General features: G+C 47.2%; 1 protein-coding gene across 5 annotated transcripts in view; it reads left to right on the top strand.

The window, feature by feature from the left end:
• The window catches only part of LOC111852675 (intersectin-1-like), a 47,914-nt gene that overhangs the window by 9,480 nt on the left and 14,295 nt on the right, over positions 1 to 24,139 (top strand). For 2 of the 5 annotated variants that reach the window (XM_072700663.1, XM_072700662.1), the window contains exons 2-25: positions 825 to 888; positions 2,944 to 3,039; positions 7,318 to 7,381; positions 7,903 to 8,063; positions 8,381 to 8,542; positions 8,739 to 8,817; positions 12,161 to 12,270; positions 13,489 to 13,552; positions 14,423 to 14,560; positions 14,976 to 15,088; positions 15,636 to 15,898; positions 16,634 to 16,783; positions 17,237 to 17,377; positions 17,998 to 18,085; positions 18,415 to 18,554; positions 19,415 to 19,527; positions 19,617 to 19,825; positions 20,030 to 20,151; positions 20,953 to 20,967; positions 21,887 to 22,218; positions 22,530 to 22,689; positions 23,021 to 23,226; positions 23,381 to 23,466; positions 23,722 to 23,888. In XM_072700663.1, the coding sequence (XP_072556764.1) occupies positions 861 to 888; positions 2,944 to 3,039; positions 7,318 to 7,381; positions 7,903 to 8,063; positions 8,381 to 8,542; positions 8,739 to 8,817; positions 12,161 to 12,270; positions 13,489 to 13,552; positions 14,423 to 14,560; positions 14,976 to 15,088; positions 15,636 to 15,898; positions 16,634 to 16,783; positions 17,237 to 17,377; positions 17,998 to 18,085; positions 18,415 to 18,554; positions 19,415 to 19,527; positions 19,617 to 19,825; positions 20,030 to 20,151; positions 20,953 to 20,967; positions 21,887 to 22,218; positions 22,530 to 22,689; positions 23,021 to 23,226; positions 23,381 to 23,466; positions 23,722 to 23,888 (3,207 nt within the window). In that variant the 5' untranslated portion in view covers positions 825 to 860. The remainder of the gene's footprint in view (positions 1 to 824; positions 889 to 2,943; positions 3,040 to 7,317; positions 7,382 to 7,902; positions 8,064 to 8,380; positions 8,543 to 8,738; positions 8,818 to 12,160; positions 12,271 to 13,488; positions 13,553 to 14,422; positions 14,561 to 14,975; positions 15,089 to 15,635; positions 15,899 to 16,633; positions 16,784 to 17,236; positions 17,378 to 17,997; positions 18,086 to 18,414; positions 18,555 to 19,414; positions 19,528 to 19,616; positions 19,826 to 20,029; positions 20,152 to 20,952; positions 20,968 to 21,886; positions 22,219 to 22,529; positions 22,690 to 23,020; positions 23,227 to 23,380; positions 23,467 to 23,721; positions 23,889 to 24,139) is intronic. The other 3 variants (XM_072700665.1, XM_072700664.1, XM_072700666.1) reach the window with 2 other exon arrangements.

Below are 24,139 nucleotides of genomic sequence, written 5' to 3'. Positions count from 1 at the left end.
TTGTGCTACGAATATTATTAGGCTGTGGGGGGGGGGTGACACTGATGTTAAGTCAGCTGGGCCGACGGCACAGCTGCGGAGATGAACACCCAATCCTAACACCGCTCCCGCTTTGAGGAGTGAGCCTCCCCGTTCCTGCTCGTGTGTATGTGTGTGTCCTCATCAGTGAGGAACACCATTTGTGTCGGCTCATGGAGGCATAATGATGCGCAGTGAGACTAACGAGAGACCGAGGCAAAGACGTCGGAGGTGGAAGGCGCTGCTCACACGTTTATTTCTTTGATCGCCTCTCGGCCTATTAGCGTCACGCCATCCTGCATCCTTTCCGTAACGCAGAGGTGGGCTATCGGTACAGTGCTGTCCCAAGCAGGGTCACAGGGAGGTGCTTCCTAGCTGGGATTCGGAGGGTAGCTGGGCATTGTGGGGGTGGGTGTCAGCTGGGCATTGTGGGGGTGGGGATCAGCTGGGCATTGTGGGGGTGGGGGTCAGCTGGGCATTGTGGGGGTGTTCTCACACATGTGTACCTGATAAACTGCTGTCTGGAGGACTTCGAAAACTGAAAATGACTATTTTCTGCTTTTATATTAAATCTGTGAGGATGTGAATTGCCCCCCCTATACAATTTTATGAAGAGTCCAGGTTTTTCATATTTATTTTTATTCCCTGTGTCTCTCTTTTTTTAAAATAAATTTGGAAAAGATGCTATTAGTTTAACAGACAAATTTGCAAGTTCTAATTTTGAGGCGGTTCGTTCGTTTTCTCCCTGTCATTGTCCTCAGCACTAGAACAGTGATGTAACGTTTGTCCTGTAACTTTGCCCTCAGGAGCGTCCCGCCCAGTGCCAGCTGACCGACCGGACCATGGCTCAGTACCCACCAGCCTTTGGCGGTGAGCATCACGTGGCATCCTACTGCATCACACATTAGCGACACTGCATTCAGCTGTAGGGGGGGGGATTGTGTTTCATCCTCGTATTGCCTCAACCCAAGCACATCCTGTCCAAATGCTCTACATCCATTGGTGCCAAAGACATCCTCCTCAACACACACACACAAACACACACACACACACATGTAGGGTAAACATATCCTTATGGGGACCGCTCATTCATTTCAATGGAAAAAATGCTAACGCTAACTGTGACAACCTTAACCCCTACCCTGCCCTAACCATAACCATAAGTAACTTAAGAAAATACAAGAGTTTTTGCATTTTTAGTTTTTTCATAGCAGTCACCGATTTTTATAAAATTGAGTTTTCCCAAAACGGATATTTATCACGTTATGGGGACATTATGTCTCCATAAGGATAGGTAAACCCGCTCGCACACACACACACACACACACACACACACACACACACACACACACACACACACTCATATCTTTGTGGGGAGTCTCCATTCATTTATACAGGCACATCTCTAATCCCAACAATGACAGCCTTAACCCCTACCCAGCCCTAACCTTAACCATAAGTAACCAAACAAAATACAAGTCTTTTGGTATTTTTTATTTTTTTTTATTGCCTTCACAGATTTTTATAAAAATCTAATTTCCTGAAAAAATGGACTGAAAAGATGGCCCCCACAACGTCAAAATAGCAGGGTTTTATCAAATTGTGGGGACATTTGTTGCTTTACCTCTTCATTTTTTTAACTGACAGGCTAACATAGCACCCCGTATTCCAGATTTTCAGCCTGTTAAGTTTTGTTTATTGCTCAGTGGGTTAGGAGGCTGTGTCTGTAATCGGAAGGTTGCTGGTTCAATTCCCAGGGCTAGCAGAGTGATTTCACTGTTGATTCGTTGACCGAAGCTGTTGACCAGTAATCGCTCCAGGGATCCTACTTTCTCAATTGTACGGCACTTTGGATAAAAGCACCTGCTAAATAAATCAAATGTAAATGTTTACTACAGCTGCTTTTGCAATCGGCACCTTACCTTTCTGATACCCCCCCTTTCCCCGGACAGGTGCTGAGTTTCTCTGTCGCTGTGTGTAACTCTGCTCCCTGCTTTCCATTTCCTCTGGCACATTCTGCATTTGCTCCTCCCTCTGGCTTGTCCGTACGCCGGCCCTCCCCCCGCGTCTGTCTGCTATTGCCCCTCCCCCACCATGACCCTGAAATCGGACCCCCACTATCGTCTCTCCCTCCAACACTGGCTTGAAGCCTTCACGCCGCAATCTGCTTATCCATGATGTAATCGGTGCTCCGCCCCCGTGACGATGCCGCGATAAATCGCAGGTGGTTTATCGTCCGGCTAGCAGACAGATGATCACATGTGTGGCAACGCCAATGCCTTGGGTTCACGACTGATGTGGGAAATTGGGCGAGATCAGTCACGGACACTGATGGAGACCTTTGTAGTGCGGGGGAAATATATCTGTACTGTCAGTCAGGTCACCCGCCCAGATAATGAATCTGTTCATTTATTCAACTAAATCCACTAGAGCTTCTATACTGAGGTCCCAGGCCGAGTAACAACATAATCTGCTAAAACAGATCAGCCCTCACACAACTGCATGGTCTGTTACTGTGGAAGTTTATTTTCTGTGTATATTGCTTTCGAAGTCATTGTGTGTATTTCTCTCTCAGTGTGTAGCTCAGCGGGTTAAGCCTTTGCCTGTGATTTGGAAGTTTGCTGGTTTGAGTCTCGTCTTTGGCAGAAAAGTCATATCGCTGTTAGGCAAGGCCTTTAACGGCCCAAAATGTTCTAGGGGTGCCATATAAATGGCTGGATTTGAACGCCAAGCTTTGCTCTTAATTGTGAATATATTTTCGTGCATGTATGTCTCAGAGGAGAGCATTGTGGGATATGCAAAAAGAAGCATTGCAACGAAGTTGTGCAATTGGCACATAAAGCATCCTTCATTAATTATTCATTCACTGATTCTCTCTCTCTCTCTCCCTCTCTCTCTCTCTCTCTCTCTCTCTCTGTCTGTCAGGGGGCCTGGATGCCTGGGTCATCTCTGTGGATGAACGGGCCAAGCATGACCAGCAGTTCCACAGCCTGGCCCCTACGCTGGCTGGCTTCATCACAGGTCAGTCTGGGTGGGGTGGGGGTCTCTGGTGCAGCGTGTTACCTCCCCCGTGGGGTGCTGGAGGAGCTTACAGTAGAGCGTGTCTCTGAGAGAGAGAGCAGGGTAGCACTGAGTAAATATTTATGGGTTCAGGCGCGGACTGATGAGAGCGTCGGGCTAAAGTGGGCGTGTTTAGCACCCAGGTGAGCTGGCTGAGACTCACAGAGACTCACAGAGACTCACAGAGACTCACAGAGACTCACAGAGACTCACAGAGACTCACTGGGCCGGTGAAGCTCTGCAGGAGATATTTATATGACCCCCGGACATGTTTGTGAGGAGGGCTGGTTTGAAAGCAACTCCGGCCCCTGGGATGGGCGTCTCTCTGTGTTGCACAAAAGCAAACTGTGTGTTGTAACGGAGTAGCGGAATGAAAGTGGCTGTTTTGGGGTGTCTCGGTGAAAAAGGTATTTTTGTGCTTGGGAGGGTGGCAGAGTGGCATTTGCCCCCCCCCCCCCCCAACCCACACTCATTTTTGCGAAGGTCAGCTGTGGCCCCCACAGAGGCTGGGAACTCCAGGCATAGTGCTGTGTGAAACTTGCTTTTAAGGAAGTTTAAAGGGAGCTTTAATTAGCCCCCTTGCTCTCAGGGTTGGAGAGCAGAAGTGATTATTCGAGTTGTCTTCTTGCCGTGGAGGGTATTAAAAGCACACGCTCTCTGTATAAAAAGCCTTTCGGCGTTAAAGGTCAGAGTGCTGTGGAGCGTCTTTGGGAGCCTGACTAAAAGGCCGGCGTGTTTAAGCACAGCGAAGAGTCTGTTTATTTCCCGGTGTCTCGCTTCCTGGGCTCTGCTGTGTAATATAAATCCTCAGTACCTGGGTCCTGCCTCTGTGTCTCTTTTGGTCTTATTTTGAGTATTTAATTACAAGCCGCTGCATGATAAGGTCACTCGTTGAGGTTGTCTGTTTTTCTGATGCCGCTGTCTCTTACTGAATGTTGTATTTTGGTGTTAATTTGTACTTAAAGGCTCGAGGCGGTCCTAGGGGCAGGCAGGTGACTGGCATCTGTCTGTAGGTGAATTCTAAACGCAAAACAGCTTTTCCTTTGTAATGTCAGGTGCACCTTTTCCCAGTTCCAATTTATTGACCCAGCATCTCTGTCGTATCCCTGCCCATTGTGCCTCCTCTGCCAAAGGCCAAGTGGGGATCCTTTGTCTCTTAAAGCACCAAAACTAAAAAAAAAAAGCTCCCTGTTCCTCCTTCTCATCCCCAAGTCACGCGGATCTGCCTGACATGCCGACCGCAGCTGGTCTTGGTTACGCTTTTGCAAGTAGCAGGGCTGCACAGGAATTTTTGCACACTGAGCTACAAGCTACACTTTTGCCGACTAAAGTTTTATATAGTGATGTACAGTTGAGAACGCAGGGTCATTTAGTCTCTGGAGTGATTGAGGTTAGGGGCCTTACTGAGTGCCAGTCACAGGATTCGAACCAACGACCTTCCAATCATAGGCACAGCCCCCTAAACCACTGAACCACACACTGCTCCGTCTAAGCAGTGGGAGTGAATGGGGAGAATAGTGGCAAGCTTGTGACGGTTTGTGTCATGGGCATTTGTCATTAGAGAGCCGCTTCATGTGTCCCTGTGATGAGGCATGGATATGAGACACACATATGTCCCGTATTGTTACAGCTCATTTAGTTATTACTGTAGATGCTCCGATCCGGCAATCGGACTGATATCGGCACCGATCCAGACCTATTTGATGCATCGGGTATCGGTCGTATGTGACCGATCCAGGTCCGATACTTACTTATTTAGATTTTGGCAATCTCTAAAAAGAGCTCCTGTTTCTTGTTAAATCGATTTGTACAATCGATCGCATGGCACCTCTTTCTTGTTTTCGATGCTTTTTTTGCGGCATTCAAGTGGCGTCTATGACCCAATCCCAAACTACACCCCCGACACTTCACCTTCATTACGAGGCGCCCTCACAATGGAACAATGGAAAGTTACAATGGAAACCGCTTCTAGTGACCACGTCTGTGCGAGTGAAACTGGTCACTATAAGCGGATGATCATCAATTTTTTGCTATTTACTTAACTTGACTATTTTGAAATACAGTACAGCTGTATTCAGTTTTCAAATTAACAGTGCTATACAAATGTATAATTCAAATACACTATAATACAGTACAATACTGTATGTAAAATATAGCTTATGATAGTATCACTGCTGTATCTCATTTGCTCGTTTTTGGCAGTTTTTCATAAGCTTTGACGAGTCTATATTTGTCATTGAGAGTAAATGACTTTCTTCTTCCCGTCATGTTTTCTGTGCATGCGGCATTAGCCTCAGGTAACTAGCCAGAAGCAGCTGAGTTACCGCAGGGCAAAGTAGGCAAGTAAATAAAAGAATTACCATAATTTAATTTTTTTCATATGTTGTCAAGTATTAAAAAAACTCCAAAATGAACACTGTAAGCGGACTATGTGATTGCTGTAAGTGAATTATTTAAACTGTATTTGTACAGGAGTGATTCTGTCCCAAGCTTTTTAATCCATATTAGCGGTTGATCACTATAAGCGGGTTCCACTGTATTAAGAAATCCAAGAGGTTTATCCACTGGGAAAAGATGTGCCTTTATCACACTGAATGAAAAATCTGAAGTTCATTTTATGTAACACACACATACAGAGTATCCCCCGTGTCTGCGGGTGGTACGTTCTAAGATCTACCGCGGATGACCGAAACTGTGGATAATATCGAATCATCCGCGGACATCATATATAACGTGATTATTGTCATGCTTATTCATCTCATGGAAATAAACTGTCGTCAAAAAAGTCATGTTCATAACATATGCGTGTGTTTAAACATCTAGTTGTATTAATTGTGTTCTTACATTTACATGACATCATTCTCAACATTTTTTGTGCTGTTCTGTTTCTTGTGTGCAAAGCATTGTGGGGTATTGAAGTGGTGGTGGGGTTGCATTGAGCCTTCACCGCTGCTGGCTCACTTCAGGAGGGCACAATAGACCCCTCCCCCTTAGCCCTTGCTGCTTGGGGACACACCTCAACATGGCGAAGGGTCTCGGAAATGCGCAAACGAAGGCGGAGTGGTGAGGTGTGGTGTGTAGGGATTTTGGAATTGGGCCTATTTGCCACTCGGTGGATGTGAGTGCAGAGACTTCCGCCCGCTGTGACGTCATGCGCATACCCTTTGTAGTACGAGGAGAGCGTAAGACCATCAGATAAGAGGGTGACAGTCCAGAAGTATTTTACACAACTTACGCAGCTTTTTAACAACTAGTGGCTTGGGCTGTTTTACGCACTCGCTGCAGCTTGTGATACACGAGGGGCTGCGGTCACAGTGAAGTGTCAGTGAGGGAAACATTGTGGGGCCTTTTAAGCATCCGCCAGTTGCATATACTCGCTTGGAAGATGTTCACATTGAACTGGGAAATGCGGTTAAAAAGATGTACAAATGAGGTGTGGAGCAGTATGTTATATATTTCTAGTAGCCTAATTCACGGTTTTTTGGCATACATTGTATTTACTAGATTAAAAATATATATTTATTACATTTGAATATTTAAGTAAAAAGAGCTTGTGTATCGGAATCTGTATTGGTATCGGCAGTTGTCTATCGGAATCGGATCAGAACTGAACAAATGTCGATCGGTCCATTCCTAGATATTACATTAAGTATTTGCAAGAAAACTAAATCTTGCGTATTTGGTATTATGAAGGGGATAAGCGGCTTCGGAAAGAGGGCTTAGCAAAACATCTGAAAATCTGACAGATCTGAAGAGCTGTCCTATGGCCCGGACGAACTGCTTTTGGCTCAGCCTGCTCTATTAAGCCCTGGTTGATCCGGGACACCAGACAGCGGTTTGTTATTGGCCTCAGTGATTACAGAAGCAGGCTGTGAGCTCCAGCACGTGTCCCAGGCACGGACTTTGTGGGCCGTCTTGGCAATGAAAACCTGAATTCTGAATTCTGAAATACAGAGGTGTACCCAAAATACCGCAGTATATCATAGTACCATATTACCGCCCAAACGTAGCTTGTCGTGTTTGGGACTGGGAGCGACACTTTGTAATGCTGAGGCGTGAAAAGTGGTGCAGGTTATCTGCAGAGTAAAGACCTGGGAATAGATTTAAGAGCGATGCAGTGATGTCGCTTTTGTGCTGGAAAGGGAGCCTGTTTGATATAAATTCAGGGAAGCAGGTTTCATCTTTGTTAGCGTTTTGTATGGGCTGACGTGCCATTCTCCCAATTCTTTGTGTCCCCAGGTGACCAGGCTCGGAATTTCTTCCTCCAGTCTGGCCTTCCTGCTCCTATCCTGGCACAGATATGGTAAGTCGCCGGCGAGAGTCTCCGGCATGACAATGACTGCTGGACAGCTGTTTCCGGCAACGTGCCTTTTGTTTGTTTGTTTGTTTGTTTGTTTGTTTGTCACACTGATAATGAACCAGATTGCCAGAGGTTTAGCTGGTGTGGAGGTCAACGGGAACCGAAATTTTGAATGAAATGAAAGTGGGATTATGGGAACTTCCTGACAAACGTCGTGATCTCTGGGCGACACGGGCTGTTCTGTTAGCACAGGCGCGCTTTCCATTCACCTTCTGTGTTTTTAAAGAGCACTTGCCTGGTCTCTCTGTGAGAGACTCTGCAAGAACCTTCAAACACAGCTGGCAGGTCCGACAGGCCCTGAGACAGTTGGGCTTAAGGGGCTAGTGCGAGGGCTCAGTCCCTCTACCAGTCATGGGATTTGAACCTGCAAGCTTCTGAGGCAGAGTCCAAACCCACAGAGCCTCGCACCACCCCGCCGCCTCATTGTCTTTTCTTCCTCCTCTTCCTCCGCTGTGCCTCTTCAGGGCCCTGGCTGACCTGAACAACGACGGGAAGATGGACATCCATGAGTTCTCCATAGCCATGAAGCTGATCAAGCTGAAGCTCCAGGGTCACCCGCTGCCCCCGTCGTTGCCCCCCACCATGAAGCAGCCGCCCCTCTCCATCCCACCGGCCTCGCCCTTCGGTACGGCATCCCAGGGTAGAGGAGGAGAGCTGAGGCAGATGGCAAGACTGGCACGCTGACCATCGATCCCTGAGCCAAACGCTAAATAGGCTTATTATGCTGTCGGTGGGGGTGGGAGAGCCCAGTTACTCAGGGTCTTATTCACGGTGGCGTGACACAGTTTATTTATAGGGAGCATTTATACTCAACAGGCTGCGGGGTAAGATGCATGTTTCCAAGGTCGTTAAGGCAAGAGTCCAGGACCAGGGCTTGACATGACCTGTTGTTCAGAAGCATATTCAGCATCATCCCCCCCCCCCCCCTTGTCTGCCCTGCAGGCATGGTGGGTATGTCTGGAATACCAGCCCTCCCAGGTGCACCCCCTTTGCCGGGGATGGGAATTTCGCCCCCTCTCGTGTCATCTATGTCCCCCTCCATTCCCCCTGTGGCCAACGGGGCTCCGGCCATCGTCCAGGCCGTGCCGGCATTCACACATCCAGGTACGATCTCCTCTCTCGTCAGCTGCAAGGACTTTATCGTTCTTTTAGGAATGAATTAATCAAATGTTGAAACTTGATTCGACATGATCTGAAAGTGTGTAGCCGGTGTGATAAGTAGTTACCCACAATCCCCTGCTTCTCTGTAACTGTAGTAACTGTTGTAACATGGCGGCCCCCTTTGTTTTCTGTTCCTCAGCTACAGGTCTAAACACAGGCTCCTCTTTCAACCGCCCCGGTGCCAAGATGCAGAAAGGACAGTCCTTTGAATCGTCCAAGTGAGTTTAGTCCCCGCCCCCCGCCTTATGTCACCGGTGAAGGGGGAAGGGGGGCCTTGTGTGGCAAGCATGGGGGGCTGTAGGGTCCTGTCTATTCTCTGGCCCATGTTCTTGGAGATCGAGATGTCTTCATGTCAGGGAGATATAGATTAAATGTTAGTACCCCCAGAAGAAATAGCTTTGTTACAGCCCACATGAAGTATGACCTTGGGCTTGTTTATGGCTATTTTCACTGGATAGGGGACACATTAAGTTGTTTGTACATGCATTGATTGTCAAGATAGCATGAAGGCAGTTTGTTGCAAATTTAAGTCATGAGTATTAAGTAGTTGGTGTCCTCATTTCTGGCTGATTTCCCAGAATGCCACGCCAAGTGTCCTGTCCATGTCTGCTGTGCTAGATATAGATTTTTTTTGTGTCTCTCTTCCTGGTTGTTATTTGAGGCTGGGGTGTTGGTGCATGTGGGCCAGGTTTGTCTAAGCTTGGGCAAGGGGTTGTGCAATATCTCAGTATTTGTGTGCAGGAAGGGCGACTTCTGTCTTGGTTTCTGTTTTGAAGAAGTTGAACAGTTTCAAGCCTGGTCACATGATAAGGCCCTGGAAGGCTACTGTGTGTGTTGACCTATACCAAACTCCCTAACAAGACATTTTGACCTCTTTTGACTTCATTTCTTCTTTTGCTTCATTAATACCCACCTGAAGTGATTTTCTGTAGTACCTACTAGAGGTCGACCGATATGGGTTTTTCCAATAGCCGATGCCGATGACGATATTTAGGAGTCAGGGTCAGCCGATGGCCGATATATGCTGCCGATATTTTTTGGCCGAAAATTGGACGTTTTCCCCTCTATTTGCATGATAAAATATCACATTAATAATAACAAACGATACACAAAATTTCTCAACTTAGCATTTATTGAATACTGACTTGTGTTAATTTAAATATAAACTTAAATAACAAAAACACAATACAACTTATAAACAACTTAAACTTATAAACAATAAAGATAGCAGCATCAGAATCTCTTTAGCAGCAAACTCATTCTTCAGCTCCCAAGCTCACCAGTCTGCTGCAGATATTGCACCTGGCTTTTCCTGGTGTTGGCTTTGTGAAATGCTGCCATACAGGATTAGATTTTTCTTCAGCCATCAGACAGCAATTACTAAAACAGAAGAATAAATGCAAGGTTAGAATTTTTATTATAGTTCCTTCATCTTCAATTCATTCTACAATTCCAGTATTCCATGCACATTAAAACAATTACACTCTAATACATTTTGAAGAAAAAAAAAACACTAAGTGCATCATGGTATGATGAGTAGTGTACACTAACATGTTGTTTCTGTTGTTAGCAGACAGATAGCTTAAAGCCAAATTCACAATCAGAATCTAGTAATCCCGGAAAATAAAATAAAATAACTGTCGTATTGCACAGCCTTGTATGCAAGGACAACATAAGCCCCTAGTGATTGTGACGTTGTCTACGTATAAGCCCGTATAAAGGATAGACATGTTTAATGAGGAAACTAACTGCGCAAAGTCATGCACTTTTTATCTAGACGTCTGACAAATTGTTTGAATCTCCGGTTTCAAATGAAAAAAATTTGCACAGAAGGACCATTGTCAGCATCAGCTCAAGTAAATGGTAACCACGCTTTCGAACAAACACTTTTCTCCGCCATGCATTGTTCTTAGCAGCTCTGTGTCTCCGAGGACGGCGCTGTCTGTGATCAGGGCAGAGTAACGCAACTCTCACACACGCTGCAGTATTTGAGCGCTGCCTGCTCCGCCCCACACACTCACAGAGTGAAACTCTCCGACACAAGAAAAAAAACATAACTGATAACATCGGGCTGATATGGTAATAATTAAAATGTTAACAATTAAAATGATTTTTAACGATTAAAAAACGTCTGTGAGCCCACCAATAAGCGCACTAAACGAACTCCATTAGAATCAATGGTCCTTAATGTTACCTGTAAGCTACAGTTGGTTGAAGGCTCATTATCAAGACCCCAGTTCCCAATAGCGTAATTCGCGTTTTCTTTTAAAGCAACATTTCATAGCAAACTACTTAAATAAACAGGTCATTGAAAGATCAGAATTTAAGCCTTACCGTTTTATCCCAGGACTCTTCCAAAACTTCTGGCTGTGGTCCTGCACAAGGCAGCATGGGTCATGTGTTCCACAGCAACAATAACACTGGGCTGCCCGCAGACGTGCCTGTCTGAAAATCGGCGTAGTGCACTCGGATATCGGCCGATGGCGATACATTAAAAAATGCTAAATATCGGCAGGATATATCGGCCGGCCGATATATCGGTCGACCTCTAGTACCTACATTTGATCAGTTCTACCATATTTGGAAGTCTTCTACTTAAGGTTTAGAAATTCTCTTGTTTTTCATGTTATGAGTATGAAAAGTTCAGGGACCATCAAATGAAAGCAGAGCTGATCTAGGGACTCCCTCCAACTGACACGTGATGGAGGGGATTCCCCTGATTAATTTTAACTCCGTTCCAAACCCCCGTCGTGCAGAATAAGAACATCACTGTAGCTACAGCCTGCCCTTCTCTGCTGCTAACACCATTTGCTAAGAATTTTGTATTCGGTAATAATTTCACGTCGCACTTTGGGTGGTTGTGCAGCTTAGAACAGCTGTACGTCTTTGCGATTATGGCCTTTGTCACTTTAGCTGCACTAAATCTTCTTGCTTTGAAACTCCATTCGGGCTTTGCTTTGCTGCATACTTACAGTTTAGGGAGTAACTGAATACAGGAATAGTGTTTATTATGTATACTCTTTAAATGCCTGGTAGATAAGGTCGCTCTAAGTGTTTATCCTTATGGATCATTCTCATGAACTTGTTGCAATGAAATTCGGTGTTTTTTTGTGTAGAGCAACTGACATCACCTTAAATTTTTAGGTATACTAACATTTTGTCATTTGTTGTCCATTTTCCCCAAATAGGTAATCAAAAATATTATTACCATGTCAGTTTTAAGATGAACAAAACACGAAACTTTTTTTCATCTTTCTTGAATGTAACCCACAGTAAAATTTGTATAATAAGATGCATATTTTTAATTCAATTTGTTAGTTGTTAATTTTCCCCCCTAATTTAGGTAACTCTTGCCCTGGTTTGATGAAATTCTGTTTTTTTTTTAATTATTATTACAGAAATAAATGGTAATATAATAAAACTGATTAACTACCCCTGAGGTAAATTCGATAGGTTAGACGATTAAGCTGTATAACAGGTTTTAAAAATGACAGAAAAATGGATGTATAATGCGTTCCTGAGAATGACCCTTATGCCTCTGTGCCACCCTACACCCCTCAGCGCCCCAGCGGGGCCCCCCTTGGCCGAGTGGGCGGTGCCACAGTCCTCCAGGCTAAAGTACCGGCAGCTCTTCAACAGCCAGGACAAAATGATGAGCGGCCATCTGACAGGTATGTCAACACCCAGACCCCCACCATCTTCAAGGTTAATACATACACTGCTGCCTCTATACATCTCATTGCTTCAGTGATTTTCATTCCATTATTGCCAGCTGTAGTGCTGTAAAGGCCTGGAAATAGATTTATGAGCCATGCTGGGTTTTCCGTAAAGGAACAGGGCATTTTCTGAGGACTCTTTCACTGTGTTGTATAAATGTACTACGAAGTGTCAGTAGAGGTTAGAGATGGACCCTAAGCAGGATGAGGGAGTATGAGATGTGTGGTTAGAGGTGGATGCCGGTCGTCGTCACTCATGAAACTCACTGGCCTTCTGCTCAGCCTCCTTACCGAATGGGTTCGCAGACGCTTTCGGTGCCTGTGTTAGGTTGTGTTAAGTACAGGACCTGAATTCAGCTGGATGTGAAGGAAAGCCGACACCCTGAATTTTGTTGACAAGGGTGGCGAGACGAGCCGTGGCCGGCGTTGTAACAGGAGCGCTTCTGCTCGGGGACGGTGTGCCCCCCGCTGTTCCCTCCGCCTCCCCAGGTCCGCTTACGGCGGCGCTGCCTCAGCTGGGAAACATCGACCTTGGAGCAGAGGCTCGGGGGGGGGGGGGGGGCGTCGATTCTAGAAATGAAAAGGCTAGTCCGTTTTAATGCTCTTTATTGCCAGCTGAAAGGGCTCCTCATGGATTGTTCTGGATGTATATAAACCCTGGGGTTACGTGACAGGAGGATAAACACACCCCCGGGATGGGAATGGACTGCAGCCACAGAGAAATCAAGGACACTCTGGATGTGACTCAATGAACTAACAGCTTCATGCGCTAATGTGTCTCATAGATTTGTGTGAAATATGTTTGTTTCATTAAAGTCAAACTTGTTGTAGCAATCATGGAGCTCATTTAGCCATCAACCATTTTTCAGGTTATTCTGTTTGTATACTGTGTACTTTTTAAATTTGTTTGCACCATGTTTACTTGATTGCATTGTCTATACTGTCTTTGTACTTTTTGTTTTGCTCTATATGTATGTTTGTCTGTGCACTACGTTCTCGCTGCTCTATGCACCAGAATTTCCCACTGGGATCAATAAAGTCAATGCTCATCTTAATCTTAATATCTGAAATAAGATCCCCAGAAGGCGATCACTGTTCATTGTATTCACAATTTGTCGGTGTAGAACATAGATTCTTGTGGTGATTTTTATTAGTTTTATTCTTTTTCCATAGGACCTCAAGCAAGGACCATTTTGATGCAGTCAAGTTTGCCACAAGCACAGCTTGCTTCGATCTGGTGAGACCTAAATGACTAACGTGACATCTATTCGCATTGATCCATTACTATTAACAGTGACCTGTCAGGGTACAGTCCATGCATTCTTTCTGTAGAATTTTCATCATTAACCATGTTGAGTGCAGCCTGGATTTGCTTCTCCTGATTCTTTATAGCGTTCCACTGGCGTCCTGAACCCTGCTCTCCACTGAGCCTTACAAAACGCTACTGAACCCTGCTCTCCCATGAGCCTTATGAAACACTGCATCACAGATACATTTTCAGCTCCAGTCTAGCTTTACTCATCACAAAGTCAGCCTAATTTTTGAGTGCTTTTTAGAGAGCTTCCGTTAGACATTCTATTTAAACAGATACTGGTGGTTTCAGGAATGCAATAATTACTGACACAAATGCCATTTGAGTCTGTATGAATAATGGATATTTCTAGACCATATTTTTTGGTGTGTGGGATGACTCTATAAAATCACTATGTATTTATAGGGCTTGTTACACTCTAATGATACTCATTTCTGCAGTGGAATGTTGCTGTCTTCATTGCATGTTATTATAGATTTATAGCATGTCATACTAGAAGGGTGAATTATTCATTTTGTTTGCATGACTTTATTATTTATTTGGACATTTTGACTTTTGACATTTATTTACCTGGATGTTTTAAGAGGGGTCATTACTGATCTCTTAATTCTTCAAATCCGTATCAATGTTATGTTTACAGAATTAGTAATATTAAGAATTGTACTGTTATCCTCATTTCTTGATGGGCTGTATTTGAGTATAATAGGATACTGCCCTTATATTAGCCACTAGTCCCACTATTGTTGGGCATTTCTACCCTCTCTGAGTGAGCATGTGCCCCCTTTGCTCCCACAGGAACCTGTCTGACATCGACCAGGACGGTAAGCTGACAGCAGAGGAGTTCATCCTCGCCATGCACCTCATCGACGTGGCCATGTCCGGCCTGCCGCTACCCCCGGTCCTGCCACCGGAATTCATACCCCCAACTTTCAGGTGCGTCGGGTCAGTGTTTCTCAGCCCGGTCCCGGAGGACCCCCCAGACAGACTACCTTTGGATCTTGGGGAGACACTATTCCTCTATTCAGTTACTCCCTAAACCCTAAGTATTCAGCAAAGGAAACCCCAGATGGAGATTGAAAGCAAGAAGCTTTAGCACAGCTAACGTGGAGCATCTGAGGGTCCTGGAGGACTTGGCTGATGAATGCGCCCTTAGGTCACTCCTGACGGAGTGTGGTCACTCTGGCCCATGCTATCCTGAACGTACCCTTGGCATGTGCAGGTTTGCTTACCGATTGAATAGCTTGCTCGGCTGTGCTGGAAACACGACTGGCTGATCGTACATATCAGTCAGTTCTGATTATGCTGATCTGCTCTGTCTAGTAAGTGTGTATGGTTATACGTCCTATAGGAGAGTTCGGTCAGGTAGCGGGATCTCTTTGTCCAGCCTGCATTCAGTTGACCGGCGGCTGTCTGAGGAACAAGACGATGAGGAACAGCAAAGTTTGGAGAAGAGATTACCAGGTGAGGGGTGAAGGGTCAGAGGTCAAGGAGCTTTAGGGGCTGAGGGAAGCCTTTGTCATGCAGTACTCCACATCTTCCTTTATTGGTGGTATTGTATATGTCTTCTGGTGGCGCTGGCAGAAGGGGTGTTTCTCAATACCAAGAAGGCAAAGATCGTACTTGTGGTCTTGGTGAGACCGGTCTTGCTAACTTGCCTTCCAAGAATGAACTTGGGCTGCAGTGAATTATGGGATTGGTCTCGTTCAGTGGGGATGATATTTGTGGTCAGGCAATAATGACATCCACGGATTTTTACCATCCTCTGTACTTCTGCTCTTAGTATTGGAACTGGTCTTCAGCAATGGAACACAATGTAAAACGGGTACATGAGAACACTAGTACAGTCAAGTACGCAGATTGAGAAACAACCTAAGGTCTCTCAGTTTCCAGTGACCAACAGCCACTTTATGCCCATAAAGATTATTCATTCAAACTGAAACTTAAAGTGAAACTGCTTTTATTTTATTTTGCCTGAGGCTTGGCCCAAACCTCTATGTCCTCCTCTCAGTCACGTTCGAGGACAAGAAGCGGGAGAACTTCGAGAGGGGCAACCTGGAGCTGGAGAAGCGCCGACAGGCCCTGCTGGAACAGCAGCGCAAGGAACAGGAGAGGCTAGCAGCCCTGGAGCGCCAGGAACTGGAGAAGAAGGAGCGGGAGCGTCTAGAACAGGAGCTGAGGAGGCAGCAGGAGCTGGAGAAGCAGCTGGAGAAGCAGAGGGAGCTGGAGAGGCAGCGGGAGGAGGAGAGGCGCAAGGAGATCGAGAGGAGAGAGGTGAGGGGGTGGGGAGTGGGAAGAGCTGGGGGGAGATCTGAGGGAGCTAGCAGGAGGTGAAAGGAGGGAGTTGAGAGGGGCAAGGAGTGGGAGGAGTTGTAACGACCTGAAGGAGCTGGCAGAAGGTGAGAGGAAGGAGGTGAGAGGGGAGGCTGCCTTGGATCAGTGTTCTCATTGCAGATGTCTAACCGATGAGGCTTGTGGGTATGTGTTTGTATTGGGGCATGTGTGTGTGTGTGTGCGTGCGAACAGGTTTACCTACCCTTATGGGGACATAATGTCCCCATAACGTGATAAATATCCGTTTTTTTTCCCTTATGGGGACCGGTTTCCTGGTCCCCATAAGGGAAAACTCTATTTTATAAAAATCGGTGACTGCTATGAAAAAACTAAAAATGCAAAAACTCTTGTATTTTGTTAGGTTACTTATGGTTATGGTTAGGGCAGGGTAGGGGTTAAGGTTGTCATAGTTAGCGTTAGCATTTTTCCCATTGAAATGAATGAGCGGTCCCCATAAGGATATGTTTACCCTACATGTGCGTGTGTGTGTGTGTGTGTGTGTGTGTGTGTGTTAGAAGGGGTTTTGGGTAAATTCTGTGATTCTGGTTAATGTGTGTTTTTGTGTGTTACTCTAGAGTAGAGGTGTATATATCTGAGAAATCTGTCTTGTTTCTGCTCTGCGTCTATTTCTGTGTGTCCCCCGCTGTCCCCTGCTGTCCCCCGCCACTGTCTCAGGCCGCGAAGAGGGAGCTGGAGCGCCAGCGGCAGCTGGAGGGGGAGAGGAACCGCAGGCAGGAGCTGTTGGCCCAGCGCAACCGCGAGCAGGAGCACATGGTTATGCTGAAGGCCAGGAAGAAGACACTGGAGTTCGAGCTGGAGACCCTGGTGCGTGCGTGTGAGGGCAGGGCTGCAGCGGTATGGCTGCTGTCTGTCGGTTTCTGTGGGCCTGCTGTTGTGTATGCAGCACAGCGGGTTGATGTTGTTTTTGTTGAAATCAGTGGTCTGTCAATGGAAAGCTCTCAGCATAACTTGGTCATCACAACATGGTCAGTTTGTGGCAAATGTACTTAAAAATAGAGTGAAACGGGGGTGAGAATGTGTGGAATATACAGATTTAGCTGTTCATTAGTCATGTTTATTTCTCTCACAACTTTTCTTAACATTTTTGTACAATCCTTGGACAAAGACAACTAAAATGCACATAAATACCTGAATAAAATATTAAATATGAAGAATCGGTGAATGTACCTGCCCTTGCATGATGTAAGCAGAATGGTTTAATTAGTTGAGATTGGAAGGTTGCATTGAGTAAAAGTTGATTGTTTTCACTCCATCCAGAATGAGAAGAAGCAGCAGCTGGAGGGGAAGCTGCAGGACATCCGCTTCCGCCTGTCGGCCCAGCGGCACGAGATCGAGAGCACGAAGAAGACCCGCGAGCTGCGCATTGCCGAGATCACCCACCTTCAGCTCCAGCTCCAGGTACTGCACCCACTCTCCTTTCCTTGCAGGGGGTCTCAGTCCTACACTGGGCCTGATGGAGGCTGTAGATTTAGCCCCACCCCCTTCTCCACAGCGGGCCTCATTTATTCGCTGGGCCGGATGAAGGCTGTATATTTAGCCCCACCCCCTTCTCCACAGCGGGCCTCATTTATTCGCTGGGCCGGATGAAGGCTGTATATTTAGCCCCACCCCCTTCTCCACAGCGGGCCTCATTTATTCGCTGGGCCGGATGGAGGCTGTAACTTTGGCCCGCCCCTGTCCCCACAGGTGGCCTCTCTCCTACACTAAGCCTGACACTGTGGACTTGGTACCATCATCCTAATGATGAGATAAAATGTATTTGTACCTGTTTCCTGACATAATGCATCCTTCTATCCAGGCACATGATCACAATGTCATTATTCATTTAAAGGGAACTGACAATTCTTTCCAAACAAAATGTAAAACTGTAAGAAAGTGGGAGAACAATGTTTGGGTTTATTTTGTTTTTATTCTGTAGCTTTTTCCTTTTAGAAGTTTTTGCGTAATAAGTAAGTAAGTCAGTGTACTGGTTTTAATTAAAGGGGTCCTTTACCCCTCCCCTCCCCCCCCCCCCACAGGAGTCCCAGCAGTGGCTTGGCCGCCTGATCCCCGAGAAGCAGTGTCTCAGCGACAGGCTGAAGCGCATTCAGCAGAGCGGCGCCCCCAGTGAGTGTTTGGTCACATGACACATGAGGGGGAGCCACGATCTGATTGGTCAAAGATAAACACTAAGACCTTCTTCGCATGGCATTTCAGTGGAAGACACTTAAAGGTTTTATTGGCAGGAAATCCTTCTTGCACAGCTAAATCGTACTATGAATATCTAGGCCAGTCTCAAAAGATTAGAAAAATGGGTTTAAAAGACGCTGTAAAGCTGTTGGCTACATTGTTCTGTTGCCATGGTTCCGAGCTCTGCTGCTCTGTCGTGTAATGTGGGTGCTCCCTCCAGTCTCGCTCGTTGTTTGACAGCATTGTCCTGACCCTCTTTGGCCCAGGAGACTCCCTGACGAGTCTGCAGAAAGCCCTGGAGCTGAAGCAGGCCACCCGGCGCCACCTCCGGGACCAGATGGATGTGCTGGAGAAGGAGACCAGGTCCAAACTGCTAGAGATCGAGGCCTTCAACACCCAGCTCAGGGTAAAGCACAGCCGTTGGATGCCATAGGATCAAAACTAACCGGGGTGCTGTGGTTCAGTCCAGGGGTAGGGGACCATGGAGGGCCGGTGTGGGTGCAGGTTTCTGGAATAGCCTCTCAATCGGCCAATAGCAGTGGGTCCCCAGAACAGGAGTTGAGAAACACTGCTTTATAATTGGCTGATTGAGAGGCCATCCCAAAAACCCGCACCAGCTCCCCACAGATCAGGTTCCCCACCCCTGGTTTAGTCCCTGAATTTCAGTGGATGGTTAGTTATCATAACTTCTATTTTTAATTATCATACTGTAACTTATATGGTTAGAAGGTATTATATGGTATTATCGTAACATGAAGTACACGTGATCAGTTTTTATTAAAGGGCTCAGTGGTTCAGCTACAAGACGACCACCGTGAGAAATCCTGAAAGCTAACATTTAATATACAGATGCTGCGCGGGTTACGATGGGGTTATGTTCCGATAAACCTATCGTAAGGCGAAAATATTGTAAGGTGAAAAAGCATTTTAATACAGTACACCTAACCTAACAAACATCATAGCCTAGCCTAGCCTACCTTAGACATGCTTAGAACACTTACATTAGCCTACAGCTGGGAAAAATCATTAACACAAAGCCTATTTTATAATACAGTGTTGAATATCTCATGTACAGTAATTTATTGAATAACCATAGCCATTGTAAAGTCAAAATGTCATTAACGGACCATCGTTACCCGGGCAATGTCTGTAGAATTTTTGTGATGTATAAAAGTTTTATATATAAACCTTGTTGTGTTTCATTAGGTCAGGAGGCTGTGTCAGTGTCCCTCTCATGTCTGACCCATGTCTCGCATCATTCTACAGGAGCTGAGGGAGATCCACATCATGCAGCAAAAACAGAAGCAAAAAGAGCTAAGTGGGGACATCCATAAGGTCACAGGTCAGGAGGGCATGGCGCTGGACTTCCAGGAGAGCAGGTGTGTGTCTGCCCTCTGATCTGAAGCAGAGGCAGGACTGTACTGCGGGCAGAGTACAGTGACTGTCCCCTGACTTGTGTCCTCGCTAGGCTGAACCCGCTGCAGGACGGGATGGTGTGCGAGTGGCGGGATAATGGCAAAGAGGCCCCCCCAACGCTACCCCTGCAGCCGTGGGCGAAGGTGGTGTCAGAGGAGTACAGCCAGAACAAAATCGACATGCACGAGAAGCTGAGCAAGATGTTCTCTCAGCAGCCGGACCCGGGGAAGCTGCCTGCCCAATCACCGTGGCCCATGGCTGGTGAGAGTGTTTGCCCGCTCCTGTGTGCCCGCTCCTGTGTGCCCGCTCCTGTGTGCCCGCTCGTGTGTGCCCGCTCGTGTGTGCCCGCTCCTGTGTGCCCGCTCCTGTGTGCCCGCTCCTGTGTGCCCGCTCCTGTGTGCCCGCCACACCCTTCCGATCCCTTCCGAAGCTCACCTTGCCCGTGTCCTCGCGTCTTTCCCACAGAGAAGATCCCCGTCACAGGTTTCAACCAGGACAAAGTGAAGGTGGTCTTCTACAGAGCACTGTATCCGTTTGAGGCTCGCAGCCACGACGAGATCACCATCCATCCTGGGGATATTGTCATGGTAAGGAAGTGGCTTGGGAAGCCTGAGCCAAGCTCCCTGAGTCGAAGCACCCCCCCGGAGGGTAGGCGGGTGTGGGTGACTTCATGCCGTCAGTGTACTGAAGCTATTCGTACTCCTTTGTGAGGTGTTCTGTAGTACTTTAGGGCACCGTGATGGTCCATTCAGGCAGCAGTCTGTAGATTATAAGTTATCCAGGTGCTCACGGGAATTAGAATGTGGCAGGGGAGAGGGAATGAGTAGGCCTTCTGTTTTCCTTCATGAGAGCCGGAATGACCACTGTAGCGGAGTTTGTTTATAGTAGGATTGGTGGATATTCACCTTTCCTCGCGGGGGATGGGGAAAAACAGCGCCTCAACGTCGCTTTTGAAAACGATGTGTGCCAGCCCTGTAACTTAATATGAAAAAGTCAAAGGCTCCTCACTTAGACGACAAGCTGTCTGTCCAGTCTCTCATGACACGGACGCGAGGAACACAATCCCCCCCCGGCGCATGCATTTTTAAATTCTGTTGGGTGTACAAGGTGACCTCAGGGCAGTAGTCAGCATGGTGTTCAGGAACATGGAGTTGTAGCATGAAGGTTGCTGGTTTACGTCCCAGGAGGAAGTCCAGCTCTTGTACCTTCTTATAAATTGCTTTGAATACAGATAACCCGATTAAAACACAACAACACAAATGCCTATAGTAAATGGATAGAACATGAGACTTACACCGTGTACCTAGAAGGATGTCGCTTTTCTGTGGTTTTGGTTGGTGTGGTTCTGACTTCTGGCTATCTTCTGTCTGTGCTCTCTCCACTTGGAGGTCAAAGGGGAGTGGGTAAGTGTAGATCGGCATGCCCACCCCATCTCCCGTCCTTCCTTTACAAATGGATGAATGTGATGTCACAGGGATGCCATTACCCAGGCAACGAGCACTGTTGCTGAGGTGGAGAATCTCACAAGCTTTTTTGGGGGGTTTGGGACATACTACACTTCTAGAAACATCCCTCCAAGAGACAGGGAATGCAGCAGCATCTGTCTGGTCCGAAAAACGCTCCTTTGTGTTTTTGGCTTAGCCCTTCGCAGAACGCGGCTCTTCTCAGGGCGTCGACTGTGCCCCGTTAAGGCAGAGGGAGTCTCGCCCCGACCTTCGACACATTAGTGCATCCCCAGAGAGGACGCAGCTGCTGCATGAAAGGGCGTCTTTGTCAGGCTGGAATAAGTGGCACAATAATGAGCCGTGTCGCAGTCACCAGGCGCGTCCTGGAGAACGTGCCCCCTATCTCCTCGCACCCGGGGCTCATGGGCTGGTGACCTGACATCTGCGATGGGCACCAGCTTGGGACAGAAGTTATGGGGAGGGGGATTAAGGGTGTCCCTTTATTCATGTCATTACTGAAACAGACGTGGTATCGAGGACTCGGATCTTATTTTTAACACGTGGGGAGTTGCAGCAGGGACTGGAACACTGGATACATTGTAAAGCAGCACTTGTTTGCTCCAGTCCTGGCGGTCCACTGGGTATACTGGTTTTCGCTCCTCACCAGCTACTGACTGCTTTATTGACATAACCTTTTGCCTTTTGCGTTTAAATTTCATATTGTACTTCCCCACAGTAGTCTTTTCTTTGATTTTTATGTTTTGTGCCCTCCCAGCCCTGAATGTACATGCCCATATTCACCCCCCACCGCCGTTCTGTATGTTGCTGCTCAGCCTATGAGTGAGCCTTGACCTTTGACCCCCCGTGTCCCTTCCAGGTGGATGAGTCGCAGACAGGTGAGCCTGGCTGGCTGGGCGGGGAGCTGAAAGGCAACACCGGCTGGTTCCCCGCCAATTACGCGGAGAAGATCCCAGAAACGGAGGTGCCCGCCAGCATCCGTGTGGGGGCGGGCTTAGGGCCACTGCCCAGCCTCACTGCCTTTGCCACCCCCACCACCACCACCACCACCTCTGGCCCCACCCCCACACCAGCGCAAGCCCCGCCCACCGACAGCATGGCCACTTCCCCGGCGGCCGCAGCCTCCACTGCATTGCCTGCCCCTGCATCTTCATTGTCCTCGTCTGGCAACTGGGCTGATTTCAGCAGCACGTGAGTGACATCCTTCTCGCGGTGGAGCACTTTTCTAAAGTGCTGCCCTGACGTCAAGGTTTAATTTTAGCAAAAGTCTGTTATTTATGATGAGTCTAATGAAGGGTTTAAATAGCTCACATCCAGGGCTTTGATAGAGTCCTTTGGATGGTTTATTGTAAATCATATAAGTGGTAAATCAGCATTGATAGGATCATTTGTCTATCCCTGCCTTACTCATAGCTATTATTTAGCCTGCTGAGAACACAGATCCTTGCTGTCTTAGATACACGATTTCCTTCGCAATCCTGACTCACTCCGTCTGTGTCCAGATGGCCATCCAACGCTTCGGAGAAGTCGGAGTCGGATGCCTGGGACCCGTGGCCCACGCAGCCCGCCCTGTCGGTCCCCAGCGCCGGGCAGCGGCGTCAGCGGTCCGCCTTCACCCCTGCCGCCCTCACGGGGTCGTCGCCCTCGCCGGTGCTGGGCCAGGTACGGCGCCGCGGGGGGGGGGGGGCAGGCTGGCTGGGAGAAGAGCGCATGTCCACTTCCTGTTTCTCAAGAAACAGACTTAAAATGTTGCTCTCTTTCTTCTCAGTTGATTTGTAATGGTTTGTCAATGAGTAGTAAAATAATATATAATATAGGCCTGGACTCGGATGGCTTATGTTCTTTGGATAAAAGTGTCAGACGGACGTGTGAATGATACAAAGTAAGCTTCACTGTGGGTTTAACATAAACGCTTGGGCAGCAGACCTTCATCAGCATGTCTGTTTCACTTCCTGTTTCCCCGGATTCTCCGCTTTTGTTCCCTTTGTTGCAGGGGGAGAAGGTGGAGGGTCTCCAGGCTCAGGCCCTGTACCCCTGGAGAGCAAAGAAGGACAACCACCTGAACTTCAACAAGAGCGACGTGATCACCGTGCTGGAGCAGCAGGACATGTGGTGGTTCGGGGAGGTGCAGGGCATGCGGGGCTGGTTCCCCAAGTCCTACGTCAAGCTCATCTCAGGCCCCCAGCGTCAGTCTGTTAGGTGAGACGGTGGCTGTGAGGTTGCTGTCTTTCTAAATCTCCCTCCCTCAATGACTCCCTGAAAGCACACTTCTGCCTGGTTTGCCAGTCAATAAGATCAGTTGATGACATCATCTTTTTTTTCAAATCTCTTTTTGTCGACCCGCCCCGATCAGCATCGATTCAGGTTCATCAGAAAGCCCCCCAAATGTGAAGCGGCCCACCCCCTCACCCAGCAGCAGGCCCCTCGAGGGTGGCGAAGGTACGGGCTTGTGAATGACCTCAGTATGTCACACATGGCTGCCATTTTGCACCAGAATAACCACGCTGTTCTTCTAAGAACATCTGGAAATATACAGCAGGGAATGAATCAAAATATAAAACTTGTGAAACTCTGAAGTACTTTGTTATTCGATTGCAAAAATATTTAGTTTGTGGTTAGTTGACCCGCTCATTGAAACTATGGCTTAAGCTTAGGCTGAAGCTGAATTCCGATGAAGTGTGCGTTGTTTCCCAGAATACATAGCGATGTACACCTACGAGAGCAGCGAGCAGGGGGACCTGACTTTCCAGCAGGGGGACGTGATCATCGTCCTGAAGAAGGAGGGAGACTGGTGGACTGGGACAGCGGGGGACAAGACCGGAGTCTTCCCGTCCAACTACGTCAAACCCAAGGACTCTGACGTAAGTATATCTCTACTGAAGCTTGACCTTAAGGGCAGCTGTTTGCACCTCTTGTTATATTGTCTCGTGCACATTTTAAAACAAATATTAATAGCATTTCTGGGAAGAGAACCGTTAACGATGTAGAGTTGAACCAAAATGTCCCCTTCATCGTAGCTATTAGTAAGCATGTAACGTGCAACGATAAATCATGGTACACATTTATTACGATTTTAATTGTGGAAATATAAAATGATCCACAAAAAGGCTTC

This window comes from Paramormyrops kingsleyae, chromosome 16 (assembly GCF_048594095.1).
Source record: "Paramormyrops kingsleyae isolate MSU_618 chromosome 16, PKINGS_0.4, whole genome shotgun sequence".
Taxonomy (NCBI): domain Eukaryota; kingdom Metazoa; phylum Chordata; class Actinopteri; order Osteoglossiformes; family Mormyridae; genus Paramormyrops; species Paramormyrops kingsleyae.
The sequence above is the reverse complement of the archived record's forward strand: the minus strand, read 5'-3'. Positions and strand labels throughout refer to the sequence as shown.